The sequence below is a fragment of the Ruditapes philippinarum genome, unplaced genomic scaffold, assembly GCF_026571515.1.
Source record: "Ruditapes philippinarum isolate M1 unplaced genomic scaffold, ASM2657151v2 ctg5963_1_1_1_1, whole genome shotgun sequence".
NCBI classification, from domain to species: Eukaryota; Metazoa; Mollusca; class Bivalvia; order Venerida; family Veneridae; genus Ruditapes; species Ruditapes philippinarum.
In genome coordinates this window covers 13,663-33,731 of record NW_026861217.1, presented here as the reverse complement: position 1 = coordinate 33,731, position 20,069 = coordinate 13,663, and the positions used below count along the sequence as shown (strand labels likewise).

The 20,069-nt window shown below is 31.8% G+C and overlaps 1 protein-coding gene across 1 annotated transcript in view; it reads right to left on the bottom strand.

Annotated features, from left to right (window-relative positions):
- Positions 1-19,463, bottom strand: part of LOC132714924 (apoptosis-stimulating of p53 protein 2-like) — a 36,167-nt gene extending 16,704 nt beyond the window's left edge. Inside the window, exons 1-4 of the mRNA XM_060697851.1 lie at positions 18,734-19,463; positions 14,589-14,673; positions 13,664-13,717; positions 9,688-9,752 (exon numbers count right to left, since the gene is read on the bottom strand). Coding sequence (XP_060553834.1) covers positions 9,688-9,752; positions 13,664-13,717; positions 14,589-14,673; positions 18,734-18,880 — 351 coding nt within the window. The 5' untranslated portion in view covers positions 18,881-19,463. The remainder of the gene's footprint in view (positions 1-9,687; positions 9,753-13,663; positions 13,718-14,588; positions 14,674-18,733) is intronic.
- Positions 19,464-20,069: the final 606 nt, after the last annotated feature.

Genomic DNA, 20,069 nt, shown 5'->3' with positions numbered 1-20,069 from the left:
ACTGTGTACAAACTTTAGTATTATGATTGTGCACAAACTTTAGTATTATTACTGTGTAAAAACTGTAGTAATATGACTGTGCATAAACTTTAGTCTTATAACTGTGCACAAACTGTAGCATTATGACTGTGCACAAACTTTAGTCTTATGACTGTGCACAAACTGAGGTATTATGACTGTGCACAAACTTTAGTCTTACACTAAAATCAAAGTTATAATAATCGGGAAAAAAATCATCAAGACACTGTCCATTATATTTTTGTGGCATTTATCTTAAGGTAATTGAGTTCACATTCAAATACAGTCTGCCAAATTTAGCGCATATACAAACACCTTGCTACACAGTTTTATCTTAAAACTGTCAAATACTTGGCAAGAACATATTATTGAACAGCACTGTCATTGATCATAATGCCAGGTTACAACAACTTTTGTATAAATGTCCTGAATGACGCAACAAACATGTAGCATTAACTTAGTCTCAATATTTCGTCTGTAAGACCAACCGATTTTACAAGATGTCAGCCTTTACAAACGGTGATCATCTTCTTTATAATAAAAAGCCCTAGCGCACAATATTATCTACGATTCTAAATCAACATTTGTTCAAATTAGATAAATTATCAAAATTAATACAAAATCAACAGAGTTGGAAACTTTTGATATATTGAAAAAGCAAAAAACATTGATCTATTCTTTTATAGGCTGTCGTTTTAACCGATTTTAACTAATTTTATATAAAATTTAATCAATTGAGCTTATGAGACATTGAACTTGTCAGCATTATCAACATTTTGACATGTCCGATAAGTTACCCTGAAGCTTATATATCTAGAATATCTGCGCCTAGAAAACGATCTTGACAACTTGTTGATCAATTACTTAAGTAGTTATTTTTCATACCCACCAAGTAGATAACAAACTTTATAGACATTATTTTTATAAAAACAATTTCAACACATGTTCTATTTGATATTTAAGAGACACTTATAAATAACACTAGAACTCCGCGAGTCGGATGTGTCACCTTGTGAACAATGTAGTTTAGGAGAAATGGCCAGGACAAAAATGAAATATGAAAAATAACAAAGGGCAATAACTAAAAAAATAATAAGTGCAGAGCAGCAGTTTCTGTGCATTGCACTTCTTATCAATAAGATCTATCATTGTATGATGTTCAAAGTCCATAGCTTTCATACTTGAGGAGAAATGACCAGGACAAAAATAAAGTAAGAAAATCAACAAAAAGCAATAACTCAAAAAATAAGAAATGCAGATTATCAGTTCTTATGCACTGCACTTTTTCTTAATGAGATCTATCATCCTATGAAGTCCATAGCTTTCATACTTGAGGAGAAATGACCAGGACAAAAATAAAGTGAGAAAATCAACAAAGGGCAATAACTCAAAAAATAAGAAATGCAAAGTATCAGTTCTTATGCACTGCACTTTTTCTTAATGAGATCTATCATCCTATGAAGTTTCAAGTCCATAACTTTTATACTTTCGGAGAAATGGCTTGGACAAAAATTAAGTTTGAAAATTAACAAAGGGCCATAACTCAAAAATTAAGAAATGCAGAGTACTGATTCTTGTGCACTGCACTTCTTCTTAATGAGATCTATCATCCTATGAAGTTTCAAGTCCATAGCTTTTATACTTAAGGAGAAATGGCCCGGACAAAATTAAAGTATGAAAATTAACAAAGGGCAATAACTCAAAAAATAAGAAGTGCAGAGTACCGGTTCTTGTGCACTGCACTTCTTCTTAATAAGATCTATCATCCTATGAAGTTTCAAGTCCATAGCTTTTTTAGTTGAAGAGAAATGGCCCGGACAAAATTAAAGTATGAAAATTAACAAAGGGCAATAACTCAAAAAATAAGAACTGCAGAGTACCGGTCCTTGTGCACTGCACTTCGGGTTATTGAAAGAAGCATGCATACCCAGTTTGAAGTCAATCGGACTTATAGTGACTGAGTTATGCTCCGGACAAGTTTTAGGGGACGCCGACGCCGACAACGACAACGACGCCACAGACACAGACGCCGCCGACACCGCCGACAAAAGTAATCCCTATATGTCACCTTTTCAAGGCGACACAATAAAAACAAAACTATTCTTACCATTTTGGCGAGTTTTACAAGATATATCCAAACAACACTCGTTTTTGTCTCTTTAACACTGTGTTTTGTATTCTTAAATGTTTTAAAAGTCTTTAAATGCACCTACGACTCTATAATAAAACTCCTTATTGATCCTGATTAAATCAAGCTGCATTACGATTATAATACAAATTCAATAAACGTACATACAAAGTTTTATAAATACGTCGAAACAGACGGCATATGGCACCTTCCCAATCTATCGAATAGTAAATGATTAAATTTGTATAATCACACAATCTCCTTAAGTCATAGTCTCTTAATTAATCAAAACACTTTGTTTAACTTTACGATTTACCTTAAACAAAGAAATATATGTAATATCCGATTCCTATTTTTCAGAGAAATTTCGTTGACTGTAAATAACATTTATAATAAAATTCTCAGTTTCTTTTAATGCTTCAGTAACGCCAGAGCTCATCTTAGATTTATGGCACAATAAAAGCTCAAAGGTAACAGGCGTGGAAAAAAAACACATCCATAAAATTTGCAGAAAAAAAATTAATGGAATAACGATTCCAGGTGCGTTTTAACAAGAAATACACCAAGTAAATTACTTCTGTGAAGAAACTGTATCATAATGCCAAAACCAAGTGAGAGACAATTATTATTTCCTACACCATTTGTACTTTTATTATCCAAACAAATTCCGTAATAATGAAATAGCAATCTTTTTAACAACAGTTTTATTTATATTTTATGTTGACATGAACTCAACACCTTCAGGTGTTGTTGTTGTTTTTTTTGTTTTCAAAATGGTTAAAATGTAGCAGATGTGAATCTCTGCTAGAACACTTGCTGTGAAAATGCTAGTATCTACGAGCATCTCTATGTATGTGTACAATACCTAGCAGTTTTCACTATCATATCCAACTATACCTGGCCCACGGCCAGAACATCCTTGTAAATAAATGCACTTTAATAGGCCCGTCCTGTTAATTTATTTGTTTCATGTTAAAATTGCAAGCCGTGCATGCCTAATTGGGTAAAAGCTAACCAATTTGAACACTGACAAATCAAAGGGTCCATCTCACAGGTGAGAAACCTGATACCAGACATTTAAATGGTAATACAGAGGATGGAAAAACTACAAAGTAAAGTTAGCCCAAATTAAAGAAATGAACCTAAAGGATGAATATTCAAATCAACCAGTTGAAGAAAAACAAGCTAAAATGCCCCTAAAAAAGGATGAATTTGAAAAGTTTCAACAAAAGACACTCGAGATTTTGATCGGGGCAGTACAACTGTTTTTCAGAATGTCCACTTTCAATACATAATTAACAATGACAAATTAAAATACTTAATACCTATAAAGTAAATCATCTCATATTCCCACTGGTTGAAAGTTTTTATTCCATTAACTTCTTAATAATTATGTTAATTGGCATTTATTTCTTAAATATACATGAAAAAAATCACTTGTGGGATTTAAAATTCCTGTGTGTGTATACGTGGAAAAATGTATCCTTTCCTAACAAAAGCTCACTTGATAAAAGCCTTTCAATAAATGTTGTTTTGACTATTTGCCTCATTTAACTTGAATGTATTTTTTCGTTAATCTAAACTGCCAATCTATGTACAATCCTTGCTTGACATATACATCTCTACCATGTGAATGTTTCTCTATTTAAAAATGTATTTTTCAAAATAGTTGTATAACCCAAACAGTTGCCCCGGTAATTTTAATGTTTTATTATCGTCAACATTTTCTATAAAGTAAGCATATATTTCCCCAAACATATTTTGTTTGTATTAAATTTACTATACTGGAAATTGAATTAAATGAGGCCAGTATTTTAAGAATATTTTAAGAAAAAAAATTCAAACATATCATGACATAAATACATTGATATTTTGTAAACAAAACTGAAACTAATAAATACAGCCTGATCGGTTGAACTTGTTCGCCAATTTTTTTTACTTTAAAAAAAATTGTGAGACAGTTTAGTCCTTAACTCTATTATGACCTTAACCAAAAGTGCCAAGCCTTTAAAACCAGGCTAGCATGCACATCCCCAAAATTAATAATTTAAAAAAAAAGTCTATCTGAGAGTTCATCAGAGGTTTAGGTAATACCTTGTATAAATGTCAATTTAACATAACTTAAGGAGAAAGTTTAATAGTAATATGAGAAGGACATTCAGATACACAAAAAATAAAGGTAAATGCTTTATAGACATTTGTGATAGCCTTAAAGTACTTGGTTAATTCAGAACCCATGCTAGCCGCATGGGTTCAAAGCCCATCAGGGGCAAGACGTTGTTTCTTTGAGCAAGAAACTTTACACTTATTGCTCAGTACTGGTTGGTTCCAGGAACGGATTCGAAAGTGTGTCTATAAGCTTATAGCTTCCTACACAATCGAACTAAAATAAATTCTGTATAAACCAATTCAGAAGAGATGAATTTTGTAGCATTTTGTCCTGGCCTTAATCAACCTTATGCTTTTAGTGTCAGAAACAGATTGTATGGGTAAGATTTCTAATAAATATTTCATGAGTTAATACATTGAGACACAATCCAGACTGGTTTATCAGAGGAATTAAGGGATAAGCCTATTGTATTAATCAGTTAGCCGCCATACAGGTCAACCAGGGTCAGTTACTTGTCAGCCTCAATTACAATAAACCAGATAAACTCTATGAGAAATGCTACAACATTGTACAGTGGTCATGGATAAGCCATGATATAAAACAACAAATATCAGTACTGTTTATATAAACAACATGTTTAGAAAATAATCTTTACTTGGAATCTTAAAGGGTTGTGAGTTGAACAATATTTCAACCATTTCATAAGATCTGCACCTTAAAGCTAAGTAGTAGCCTGTTTATCCCAGCATACTAAGAATATCTGGGCCAAGTTGGCGGGCAAGTAACAACTTTTCCACATACAAGAACATCATAGTAGAGTAAGGGCAGCAATAAGTCTAGGTCCATATATAAGACCAATCACAGAATTATTTAACAAGTTATTACAGATTTCATTACTCAGAGATAGATTGAAACACAATTACCTTATTGCTTCAATGGCATTTGTCAGTTATCAATGATTAAAGTGATATATCACAATTATCTGAAGAATTTTGCAATTTCTTGAGGCAAACAAATTACAAATACTTAATACAAACACTTTTCAGGGTACCTGTCTATAAGTATTAAATACTAAAATAATGTAAAAACTTATATTAGGACCAATTAAAACAAATAAGCAAACAAACTGTTTCTTCCAACTAAAAGGATTTCATGGAAAATAAACAGTCACTTTGTTATGAATTTATCAAATGACACAATATCTTCCTGAATGCTGAAAATATTAAATTTTGAATTTAATCTCAAATATTTCAAAGTTAAAACCTTCATTAAAGAGAACCAATTATACATGTATGCAGAGCTACACACAAATTTTTATCTCATTGCAATAACAAATTTTACCCACTTCTCAAATTATCGAAGCATCAATTTTTCGTCAAGATGTCAACAAGGTGAACTTTTCAACCAAATAACATCTTTTCAACCCTGGGAAATAGTTTACCTGCGTTTGTACAAAAGGCGGTAGTGAAATTGTTGACTAAAATGTTTACCTACTAAATCAATGTATTTGAGTAACCTGTTACTCTTGTTACCGAAGCTTGACAGTTTAGCATTTAATTTAAGTGACGATACTTTGATGTGGTCACGACTCTGCCACTACCATATAAAACCCAGTTAAATACCGTAAAAAGTTTCTTCACACTTATTCTGACCTCACTAAAGCAGCATGGTAGATAGTATTTGACCAGAATTTTAAAATTGCCTAAATCCACTCTATACCTGAATTGTTTGGGGGGGGGGGGATTTTCCAAGCCTTTACTTATATTTCTTTTTTTTTTAATACCTTATGCCAGTGGTTTACCCCTTCCACAAATTATTTTATGTTAAACTCTGAAATTTCCCCACTTCCATTTTTGGAATTGCCTATCGTCAATTTTGGGGATGTAAAGTTTGAGAATTGGGAGTTGAAAGAATCTGGTCAGTGTGAGAAACAAAACCTGTACATTTATAAGAACAAATGTGGTACACAAGTTATTTTTTGTGAATTCCTTTTAAGTCTTGACAAACATCAAATAGACATTCCTTTTAAAGATAATGTTCTGTCAATCCAAATAAATGTTAAACTTTTGGCTTATCTGTCAAACCAGAAGTTTGAAGAACATTGACCAAAATATATCTACAGGTAATGAGGTGTGTTACTGTCATGTTTTTAACTTCTATGACATTTTAAGCTACATGTACTACATTTTTTAAGTTGTGAATCTAAATAATGTCCAGAATTCTAAGTGAAAAATTTGTTTGATAATTTAAATGTGTTTAACTTTTATAAAACTAGAATAATCCACACACAAAACGCTAAGTGCACAACTTCACATGCTGATCAAGACTTGTATTGAGTTTGTTGACTCTAACTCAAGCACTTTTAGAGGTACATGCAACACAACATGACTCCTATATGATGAGAACAGACAGACACACGGACAGACAGACAGACAGACAGACAAGGGCAAATCTAAATTTAAAAAGAAAACAGTGTTCATAACATGGTGGTTTCTTGAAAATTTATTACATAGAATGTCTATATAACTTAATATACATGAATTTTGTTAAAATGTTCCTGACCAAAATATTCTGCACGTCTGACCATGATTTCATGCAAGCCCCACTCATTTCAATAAAATACAAAGTTCTTTAATTCTAGGTATTCTGTAATCATTTTAATCATATTATAAACAATAATTTTATAATCCACAAACAGCAAATATATACAGATAGCATTAAACACTTTTAGAAACCAATTAAATATTATCCCAGCTAAATCACTTTTAAGAAACCATTGAAATCCTGTGTAATTTTACAGAAAACATTTTTATAATGCCCTAGTTTTAATAAATTCAACATCGCAAACACAAAGCAGTTTTATCATACAATAAAAAATTTACACTTACTAAAAAACCAGAAATTACTTTTCTTTCAAACTTTCAACAACAAGTCATTCTAACAGTAAGAAAATATGTAAAATAAATTAGAAATACCTTTAGGCTTTTCAAAAGTAATTCAAAATTTCCATTTTTTTTCTAGTTTTCCTAATTTTCCATCATCACCCTTTTATCAAATAAAAATAATTGGGTTTATAATCCAATTCTATTCAAAAAGCAAGTCCTTCAAATATTTATATTTCTTAAAGCAAATAATCATCTACACTTTGGCGCTTGTATGAGCCCATATATCTTTTGATATATTTTAATCACTAATCATGACATAATAAAAGCTTTTCTGCAAATGTCATTATTTTGTATTGTACCTGAGACGTCCCAATCTTGCCTATCATCGATATTCGTCACTAAGATCCAGGGAAGCGAATAAAAAAAGCTTTGACGCTTACATGAATGACTCACCTGAGATTTTTTTAATAGCAAACAAGATTTTAACGGAAGATAGCTTTGAAACGTTGGAATTTGGTTGTGCAGTGAAGAGCCTATAATAACGATTTTGATGGTCAAACACCGAAATATTTTGCCGATTTTATTACAATAAATGCTGATAAAGGCTGATCATAAAATCTATGTCAAATGAAAGTAATGATCCATTTAAACATCAGAATTTTTAATTAAGTCATTAAATTTAACTGGTAAGTGACCATTCAAGCAATTTGTCACGTTTAAACAACATGCTGATTGCGAATGTAATTTACTGCATACACCGAAAACACCTGTGTCTTTGTGTAATAATGATTACAATCTATCGAGATACCAAATATTTATACGTTAATTGCCGAACAACAAATATCTATGAACTATTGTAAAAAAAAATCTATTTTTTTAGATTTTAATTTGTAACAAAATAAAAGATTTTTACAAGGTTTTGTTTTATTATTAATAATCACAAATTTTTGTAGTTGTTTAGCTTTCTTAAGATCTTTATTGACTGATATACTGTAGTTAATTACCAAACTCTCAACAATAATCTGACTGAACTAGACAAAAATAAACATGCTCAAAACTTAAGACTCCTTTAAATCATGTATTTCATGCTATACTAAAAGTACCATAAGAGAGGCTCTTGTATTCCATAATGCCATTTTCAAGTAAGATAAAAATCTTTGTATATTTTACTATTATTTGTTATGAAATATAAATCCCTGTAAAATCTAATGAATAAAAGTGCAAATAACAAATATCCTGGTAAACCGCAAATGGCACGCGCCAAAATTTGGATTGTAGAAGATTAAAAGGTTTAAAGCCAAACTAAACATTCATATAACCTAGCAAATCCTTATTGAGTAAAAAAAAGTAATAACGTTGCTTACGACAAAATTTTATCAAGATATCGGTCAAAAGTTCAAAGGTAATAACGTTATCAAAATGTTATATATTGAGAAATAATTGTAAACATTTTACAATTTCGGTATCAGTTGAGTGAAAGTTTAAAAGCTTTTGCGTATTTCAATTGATACGCATAAATCTATCGAGATATCTAGGTAACATTCCCATCAACGTTCATGGGAAAAGTAACTCAAAGATTATTAATGTATTTATATCGAATAATTTGCCTAATTCATAGTATACAATAACGAAATATACAGCCACGCTAAGATTATATCTGCTCGCAATATCTTCTTTCAATGATCCAAACAATATTCATTTTAAATTCAAAGACTTACAAACTATTGTAAACTGTTTCTTTTCAATTTATGTCCTACATTGCTCTTGTGTGTTCGAATTGGCATAAAACCTGAATAGGATTTGTATTAATAGTTTAATCGCGGCAAGCTGAATTAATAGTTAATACCCACACTCCGGAATGTCAGATACATGTATCAGTCAACATACGGCCTTTAAGCCACAAAATAAAGTACAGCACATCATTGTTTAGTATTTCAATGTAACTTTATAAAGTAACCTCTACCAAATAAAAAACTTTTGGAAGAGTTTCAAGTTATTTGTATACATAATAAAGATATCAGTAATTTACTTGTTAGTTCTAATAACAAATTATGATAAACATTTGTAAAATACATTGCAAACACAATGGAGACAAAGATTATGAAGAAATTTGAAATATTAAAGGCACAATTAACATTGTTTAGAGTTTGTTGTATCTTTTTGTTGCATGAATACGCAGAGTATTTATAGTACAAAAAGATCAATATCTATCGTAAACTTAGAGTTGAAAATTATGATTCTTTAAAATGTACATGAATATACAGTGAATATACGGTGAATCAAATAAATGAACAGTTCAAGTTATAGTAATATTATAAAACCAATGCTTTGAGTCTGAATTCAAGAAATGAAATATGGTGAAAAAAATATGAACAAAGTTTTTGAAGTTTTAAACTTAATAGGAACAGCTATCTATTTCGAAAGTAATACTAAATGTCATTTGTGCAGACTGTGGCACTGTATTAATATATTGATATATATGATCATAACAGATTTTTGCACTGTCATATAGTTACAGCAAGAAAAGATATAACACTATAACTTACAGCAGAACTTGATGATGATTTTCGCGCTTCTCTCGAGCTCCCTGAACTACCATGATGTTTTCGTCCTGAAAATAAAAATAAATCTATAATAATACTTTAATAGATCTTAAATTCCATATAATGATATGAAGTCTTCTAAATAAAAATTAATTATTGGGAACATCAAGGCTACAGCATCAGGTCTGAAAATATAATAAAATGTTGATTAAATACAATGTATATAATAAGCATTCTTTGACGAAGATGACACAGGCGGATGTACAAAATGGTACAAAATGGCACTGGCGTTTCTGACAGTTTGCAATAATGTGGAATCGAGAGATGACAAAAAAAATGAAATTCACAAAATGGGGTTTTGCCACTTTTATTTTAACTTAGTATCTTTCTAACTATCACGGAATTTATACAGTATTCAATTTAAAAAATTGTGTTTCAAAGAAAATATTTTATTATGTACTTCTCTAGCTGTCTTCTACAGTTTTCATAAAATTGTTTTGTGTTGGCAGAGTAAAGATGCAAATGGCATATATTTATAAAGGGGAAGTAACTCATTATTATTCACATTCCCCCCCAAAGAACGTTCTATCCAAACCCCGCTATATGATTTTCGGCAATCTCTTAAATTGTGGTTATGTAATCGATGTACTTCATGCACTTGTTTTACGTATTTTCGCGCACAAAGTTCTAATAAACAATTACTGTTGGCATATCCATTTGTTTCTTTATTTAAATCTGACAATTAGCGTGGACTTTCAATAAAGTCCTAGGTGACAGCAAGAATGTCCCTACTTTTATACCAATATTTCTTATCGTAATAAAAATCATTATATATTCAACGTATGCATTGTCAACATCATCATCACCATCATCGTCGTCCTCTTCGACATCGTTGTTGTTGTTGTAATAATCATGTCGTCATCTTTCGTTATATACATGCAAGAGGCTTATAGACATGTATCACATTATTTTGGTGTTCTTGTTTGTACCGTTTTGTTGTGAATTTTTTTTAGATAAAAAGAGGTATAAATAGAAAGAGAAAGGGTAATCTTTAACTTTAGCTATCAGTCACGTGCTAATAGACACAAAAATAAATGAATTGGTAACTGTTTACAAAGTCACTTACTCATCCCCTCTGTATTGCAAAATCGCACAAACTTTAATTTCAATCGCATTTTCACCCTTTCCTTCAATCTATAAGATCAGCATTTTTTCTATCTATATTTTACTTTCTTACCGAGTTAGGAGTACCGAACTTAACAAGAAGGGTTAAAGGCCCATTAATGAAAGCCATTTAAGTATTATATACGGAAGCCAGTTCTGGCATTCCAGTAAGCTTTACAAAATATCGAGTACACATTGATCAATTGTTGAAAAGTTGTGAATTTTATCTTAATCCATAGAATAAAGTTATCTTGTACCCCAAGGTGTTCAACTGTCAAGAAGTGGACTAGAATTCGATTTTTGACGAAAATCTACATCAGAACATTTGATTTCATGAATGTCCTTTAATATTTAGGCTGGCCTAACAAGGTTTTATAATACAGACGACGGTCCGACGTCTACGTATATGTAATATCAGTTTGTAAAATCGGTCGATCTTGCAGTCGAAATGTTGAGACTATATTAAGGCCTATCTCCTTTTCCCCCAACAAACAATTAACTTTTTTAAATGTCTTATTATAAAATGCAAAGGACTGGCGTTTACAAATAAAATATTACTATTACAAAATTTAAATTAAATATGGGGAATTATTTTTGAAAGAAAGGGGTTTTCAATACATTTTTTTTAAATAATTCAAAATGTTTTAAATATTATATATAGTGGTTTTTTTTTTAAATAATATAAAAACATCATCTAAATATACAATGTGTTACCTGGACGCATTTTAAAGAACTATTCCTATAAGGCACTTTTAAATCCACACACTTGTTTAAAGAAATATATATATATTTTATATTGACATCAAATTTGACAGAATAATCCAACTTGATCACTTGAACATATGAATTCGGAAGTTTGGAAAATGTTCACAATCTCTTGTATTCAAGCATTTTCTCTCAGCGATGTCCAAACTAGATTGTGTAATCCTACTTGTGCATACCACTTGATTTTATAAACTTTTATTGCGCGAGAATTTTAAAATGACGGCCTAACCCCGCAGTGTCGCAATAAACAGAGAACCTTATCGGCCACAAATCGCTATTTGAACGTAAAATCCACATGCCTTCATTTTGTCCACTGGTAATATTATCGAAGATTTTAGATAACCAACCCTGACCGTATTACACCCTGCCTGGGACAAATAAAAACATCGGTAAATAAATACTGAATGAAACATACACTAGTGAACTAAAGACACTAGTTTTTGTAGAGTGCGGTATTGTAAAAAAAATAAAAATGATTCATAGGAGTTAACATGATATGTAAATGTGTTATTTCAGCTTAATGTTGATTGGGTCCGGTTTTTCTGACTTTTATTTATCAAAATTGTTTTGTCCAACTATTGTTATAATACGATGTTTGTGTAGGCGTCCGTCTTTGGTCAATCCTTCGTCAAATATCACGCTTGCTTGTTATTGCTTTTAAACATTGATTGAATGAAGATAAAAGAAAAGTAAAGAGGACACTAGAAAGAAAAAAATGTTTGTTGTCCACCCTTAAACGTGGTCAGTGTGGAAAACTATCTTAATTAAGTAAAATGTTTCACAAATGTATTATAGATTGATTTAGTACGGACTACTGTTTCATGCAAGACCATGCCGCCTCTAAACCTGGCGCATCACCTTTAGCAGGTGATAAATAGGTGAGGGATATTGCACTTTTTCATAACTCCTCATGTACAGACTAACAATCTAACCGAAATTTTCATGTACTTTTGTTAAGAGGGATCACCCTTTTCCCGGAATTTTAATATTTTGATCGTGAAATAAAGACCAAGAGACATTTTCAAATCTACACCTTTATTAAGTAGTGAGGATAAAGAATTTAATCAATGATTAGATTGTAACTTTTCCAAAAATATCCTAATGGCGTGGCGGCATTTTATGCCGTTTTTTTACGTAGATATTCAACGGAAGCATGCATGTACCGTAGATTTTAGAACTTGCTCGTGCCCCCAAAATTTATAATGACTAAGCAATAAATGCTTTGATTAGTCGGAACAATGGTGATAAAGTATTCCGTATGGTAATAAACTGTGAGTATAATCACTTTGATAAACATGCAGTATTAAATATTCATTAGCAATCGAAAATTTTAGAGCTAATAAAATCCTTTTATTGTTTGAAAACGCTAAACATGTTGCGAATACTAGATATTGACAAAAATAAATACAGCAATGGTCGAACCATTTATGTTCAGCAAAGATTGTTTTTATCGTTCCCCCTTTAAAAACTTTGTCAATCTGGGGACAATCGCAACTTTCCGGCCTTTTTTTATCCTTTTCCCTTTATTTGCCGGTATGCTTTCAAATCGCTGCTCATGATGCTAGCAGAAGCAATGGTCAACATTATCAAGCATATTAGACACTATTAAAACAATCTGAATCAGTCAAAACATAACGTTCCATTGTTTTTAATACATTTATGATCGAGGCCACCGTTGTCTAACACATAGGTCTGAATTAGGCCGTTATATGTTATTGTGCGAAAACTAAACCTTACAAAACTTTATTCATATGGAAAAAAATGCCGTTGCTTTCAAATACAATCATTATGGTGTCATCCGGTACTACCAAAGGGAGATAAATGCAATATTAATAGTGTTCTGTCATGTTGGATTTATCTTTCTTTGTTAATAACTGCCGCTATAGAATAATTATTTTTTAAACGTAATATCCCCAATGAATATAATATAGTATACCATTATTTTACCGAGACCTTGACCTTTTGATTATTATAGATACATGTATATAATACACCAACGGTCAATTAAATCGAGAAAGAGGTCTCCCAAGCTTAAATGTTGTACACGTACCTTCATTTTCGGTACTGTCTGGCCCTGGACCGGAGTCTGTAATAATGTCAACGTCTGGAAAAGAAAAATAAAGATAGAAAACCTTAAAACTAGAGTAAAGTCCAATGTTTAGTGAGCAATTTCATTACATTTTCTGCAAACCATTGTTTATGTTCTTGTAAACGCATGTATCGTGTTTGCCCCTACCTTAACACCCAGTCCATTACATAGGATAAACGTAAAGTGGAAGTGCACTGGGTTGAATTTGGACCGAACTTTTGTTATTTTAAATGGTTTGAATTATAAGACTGTTAAGATTATGCATCCAATAGTATAGAGTTTGATGAGCACTGGTATGCAGGTTAGTCTGTCTCCTACTAAAGTGTGTTGGGGGAGGGGCATACTCATGTCACTATCCTCGCAGGCATTCAACCTTTAACCTGTTGAATTTGTGTACGGGATTCGCCTTGCTTTGACTTTGGAACAAATTAATGATTAAAAGTTTAAAGGATTTCAATATAAAACTAAAAGATTGAGCTACCATCTTCACAGATGTGCAGGCTGGTCAAGTTCTATATACTAGTGACAAATATGTGTTTGTCGGTTCCAGCAGTTTAAAAGGACATTATACCCCCATGTTATGCTTTTTTTTATTTTTTAAAAGCATTTTGTTATATTACATTTCCATTGACCATTTTCCAGAACCATACTCGTATTTTGCTCTTGTTGCCTTTTGGCAATTATTGCAATTATAGTGATTTACTAACTTATTTAGTATTAGTCAAAATAACTAATTTGTTTACAATTTGCTACATTTATAACAAATAATTTCACATTCAGTATCATGCTACTCATGTTTGCCCTTTCTAAAGAATGAAAACTGAGGCATAACCAACCCTTTAAGGGTTAAAAGATTATATATGATAATGTAGATAATAAACTTTACCTTCATTTACAAGATTTTGGTCGGCATCTTTCAGTGATGCAAACACTTCAGGACCATCTTCTTCTAATTTACAATCTAGCGGAATCTAGAAATAAAACAACATTTTTCTTGTCAGAATAACACACAAGGCACGTGCTTAACAAATTATACCAAAGGAAGAATGCAACATTAAACATTTTTTGTCAGGCATTCCCATTTTTTTCTAATTCTTTTTTTTTAACAGGCAAATAACATATCATCATTTTTTCCTTAGCGTTACACAATGCTATTACAAAAATTTAGTGAGGGACTGAGGGACAAAACATTTCGTTCGTTTATGCAGACATGTTACCTGCAATAGTTTTAAATCAGCAAAAATTACTTCCTTTTTTGCAATGATAATTTTAGTCGGATAGTTTTGTAATGCTTGAGTGGTACACATGTTTAATCTTAACTATCTAGGATGGGCAAGGACAAGTAACTGTAACCTATAAATTGTTTCGGTGAAATGTATGATTAAGTTATTTGAATACAATGAAGAGGTAGACCAAAAATAAATTACATTGTTCCATTTTTTTTCTGTCTGCCTTTTAAAGTGATAAAGAATATGAGCGATTTTCGTCAGCTGTTGCATAGATTACGTCTCAATTTTCTTACTTTTCACCAGTTTTTTTGTTCATAATTTAATAATTATTCGGCAACGCTTTCCTTAAGTATCCTGATTAGTGGGTTATTGCGGAAGTACAGAGTGTACTGTTACGACATTTGAGCCGCGTCATGACAAAACCAACATAATGGGTTTGCGACCAGCATGGATCCAGACCAGCCTGCACATCCGCGCAGTCTGATCAGGATCCGTGCTGTTCGCTTACCCAACTCTATTATAAAGCGAACAGCATGTATCCTGATCAGACTGCGCGGATGCGCAGGCTGGTCTGGATCCATGCTGGTCGCAAACCCATTATGTTGGTTTTGTCGTGACGCGACTCATTTAAGGTCTATAAATCTGATGTTAATGTGGTAAAGATGTTAATGACGTATTGTAATCTATTCGTCTTAACACCACAAAATGCAAATAGTCTCGTACTTAAAAGTGCTTCACTTAGCATATAAAAGTCTTAAAGGCATATATGCACCGACAAACGCGAAAAGTGACTTAAGCATTATTATAATACAAAGTTACATGGTCGAATTAAAACAAGATTTATTCGTATTCCAAGAAATTTTCTTGGTAATAGCAGCTTGCTTTGTAGACATACCAAACTAAGGGGAGGGGGAACTTCTGGATCATCTTTTTTATTCATCTACAATTGTATAAATTCATTCTATACATTACGTCATGAAAATTAACATGAATCTGGAGGCGTGTTGCTTTAATTAAATATTTCAATGACAATTGTCACAAAGCTGAAATTGTTTTGAGGAACTGAGTTCAAACTGTTTCCCTCAAGTTCAATTTTTATGATCATTGATATTAGTATTTCCCTATTAAAGGCACCAAACGCAAAGTGATACATTCAACTTGGAAACACTTTCGGCTGCATGTTTGAACTTCATCAAATAATTAATGAGAAGACATCAAATTATTGAATTGTACACAAAATTAATACACATGAACAATTATTGTGCAAAAACATTTGTATGTTAACCAGGAAAATTTCATGTCAGAAACTATCAAAAAATCTTAATTTATTTGAAATGAACTCGATGAGTGTTTAAGTTCAATAATGTATATATTTTTTTAACTTTTCCCCACTTTTTAAAACTTCGTCCTTGCTAGAGTAAGATTTGTCCTTACATTTTAGAATTAACATTTTCAGACCATAATATTGTTGTTGGGTCGTAGACCGCTTGACCTTGCGCGTCTGTCTTTAAGAAAATCTTTTTGAAAACATTTATTTTGCATACTTGCTTATCTCATTTTCATTTAGACCATGGTACACAGCGTTTGAATGGAACAACTTAAAGTGATATACTTAATTCCCGATTAAATTAAACTTGAACATAACCCTTTAGGTCTTTAATAATCAAAATTACATTTTTCACCACAAAGATTTTAAACGTAATATCTTTTGACATCGTACATCCAGACAAATATTAACATTCTTTTTTTAGCTAAAAATGTATATCCGTTTTTATTACCAATTCATTCTTTTTTAATTCAGTTTTTATGTGTTGTAATGTACCTCTGTAATTGGTCTAAACCGTATCTGTCATGTCGCTATGTATGAAGAATTTTTATATGAATGAAATGTCTGTCTTTTTTGTTGAAGATTTCACAGTTCTTTTCTTGAAGGAAATGATTACTTCACACGAATTTTTCAATAAAACTAACCGCAAGTGGCGTGCGGATAATTAGAAAACTTGGGTTTAATTTTAAACCTGACATATTATACGACATGCTAATTAAACTCTCGAGTATAAAGCGGGCACTGAATGTCCAGTGGTGACATGTCAGACCACGCAACCGGGCGCTACGAATTAGACTCAAATCTTTATTTTCAATCAAACTAAGTTTTGCGGGCTTCATAGTTAACACAGTAAATTAATGGCAAGGGCTTTGATCTAAAAAAGGAAGAAGCTAGAAATAGGTACAAATTAGGTATAGTCAAAACGTCATCTGTTATGACAATAGATGATAATATCTAAAACATAGAGTGGCCATTGCTAGCTTTAGATAGAGGGTTGAAATCTCAGATGTGACTCGTGTTGACCCGAGTTGATCAGAAATACAACAGGCTTTCACGTGCCATATTTTGAAAAGCTATTGTATTTTGCGCAATACAGACATAAACGGTGTCGTAATCGAAAGTCGAATACATAATTTTATTTTTCCACTATTGACATTATGTAATTAGCAATGGAAAATTAGTTAATTTTACCACATAAAATAGATTAGGATTATCAGATTAACTTTTATATCTTTTAGTGGTTGTAAACGTTTGATATTTTCCATGTATTGTATACTATAATTGACAAATAAATCTGACTTCTTGACTGCCATCCAAGTATACTACACAATTACAGTCTGGCGTGCATGCATGCCTGCATTAACGTGATGTAAATGAAATTTTACCGGTGCTTCAACTGCCAAAATATCACATAATAAGACAACTTTTATTTGTACCTGCACATTCAACATCGCATTGTCAGCATATTAGCCAATTGGCATATATATAAAGCAAATGTAACAAGACCGCAAGTGTCAACTATTTCAACGTCAACAAGTAACAAGTGGATGATGAACGCGGACATGTAGCTATTAAATGGTTTGTTATACAATAGAAAAAGCAATAGAATAAAAAAAAACTCAAAAAAACCCGTAAAACAAAAATAAAACAAACAAATAAAAAAAGGAGATAAAAATCGCAAAGCGGTGAGCGGCAGATATGCCTTATTTTTCAGTTCATTGGTTGTTGGTTTAAGCCATGCTACAGTCACAGTAATATATTGCATTCAACGACAGGCAGATGTAAAAAAGATGTTTCAGTTATTTCCTCAACACTGTACCAAAACGAAGTTGTATAAACCGGGAGATTTCGGTATGTATACGTATATAAACCTGAAGGAATTCTTGTAACGGGTTTCTTATGAATGGTACTTTAGCAACACTTCATATTGTATAGCTGTCAATAAAATTCTGTAATAAATAATATCTTATTGTTTATTGTTGATTATAAACAGGAACGTCAATGGTAATTTGGAATTACAGCTCTGTAAGTATAGAAATGATTCCACCCAATTTCAACCATAGGTCCTGATTTCAATCGTTTTGTAAAGGAAGAACAGAACGTAATTATCCAGAAGTTTAAAATGTCTTTTTCAACTCCCGGACTGATTGTCATTGAGTAGGACCCAAATTAAGCACTAGACAGGATACAATAGGTAATCGGCATCTAAGTAAGTCCTGAGTCTGAGCCCCCTGTTGGTTTGATTGGTATGGCTCTAGGTTACCACTGGTCACATGTAATACATGACAGGTAGGTTTTCAAGCTGGTGATTTATAAGTTATTTGATTCTGAGTGAAGCGCTTTAGTGCTCACGTCAAAATACAAAACACATGTGAAATTGATGAAATGTTATAGACAGCGGGTTTTTGACATGCTTACTAAGCCTTTAAAGTTAAGATAAACATTCGGGTGATATGTTTTCAAGTTACAACATACCTCTGTCGACAGCCTGTCCCTGGGTTTGTTAATGCTTGAATTACTCGAATTCCTCTGCCCCCTTTCTGCTCCCTTACTAGAATCTTTATCCGATACCCCAGGGTCCACATTATCTGTGGAACTTGCAGACACAAGCGCAAAATACATGGTAAAATCCTCACAGGAATCAAACTGATAAACTATAATCACTTTTCCATATCTCACCACCACACCCCAGGTAAGTTAAATATGCACAGTCAGACATTCTTTTAAAGGTATATTCCATTCACTTACAATATGTCGCGGTTTCATACCCTATCTTGTCGCTTATTTATTTCCCTCTTAAATAAGAACTCCGTTTTAATGGTTGTAAAAGGTAACAAATACGCTCAAGTCATGTAATCTTATTTAAGGATTTTCTATTTAAAATGAAAACACAGTCATAACCGTAGCCAATTTACCGGTATTAAACGATATCAAAACATACACTTTACACTCAAATACATTTACTATAACGAAAGAATTTGACAAGTCTTGTGTTATATTGTAAGAAATCCGACCTATAACCTACATCATTAAAACCAAAGTAATCAGAAGAGATTTTCCACCAATCTATTGCTCATTAAATATTTACTTAAATGAAATTGATACAAATATCCATGTCCGTTAAGCTATCAATTTAATCATTCAAATAAATGCTTAAAGTAAACGCGACTCTTCTATCGTAATCACGAGAGCGTTTGAAGTGTAACTTCGGCTCGTGCTTAACAGTGCACTATGTATATTATAATGTATATTTATACTTCTAACGTAATAAAGGTATGCGCGTATTTATCATATGCTATCTTTAAACACATACAAGCGAACTTGTTCTAAATATATCTCAATATAATAAAACTTCATTCATATGTCTCTTTCTATTCTATTTTCAGCTTTTTTGAGACATTAAGAACAATTAATTTTTCCATTTGAGATACTATCTTAACACTTAACACCTTTTTTTCTATAAAAATAGCAGTACGCGTCAATGTACATTATACATGTACATGCATTGTAAAATCTTAAAAGGACAAGGAATATTTATCTATAGTTTTATCATTTTGTTTCACATTGTTTTATTTTGTTAGTCCTGTTTTTGCTTGTTTACAAGACTTTTTATTGTTTTTGTTCAGTTGTTTTCTTTCGACGCGTTCATAAAATATTAGCAGACGACACACGAAATTTCGTTTGAGACAAAAACGAATTCACTATACATGTATATAATCTATAACTTTTACTCAGACGTTCGTCTGGTATACTGAACAATACATGATCCTTTTGATAAGAAAATGTTAATTGTTTTAACAAATTAAATAAA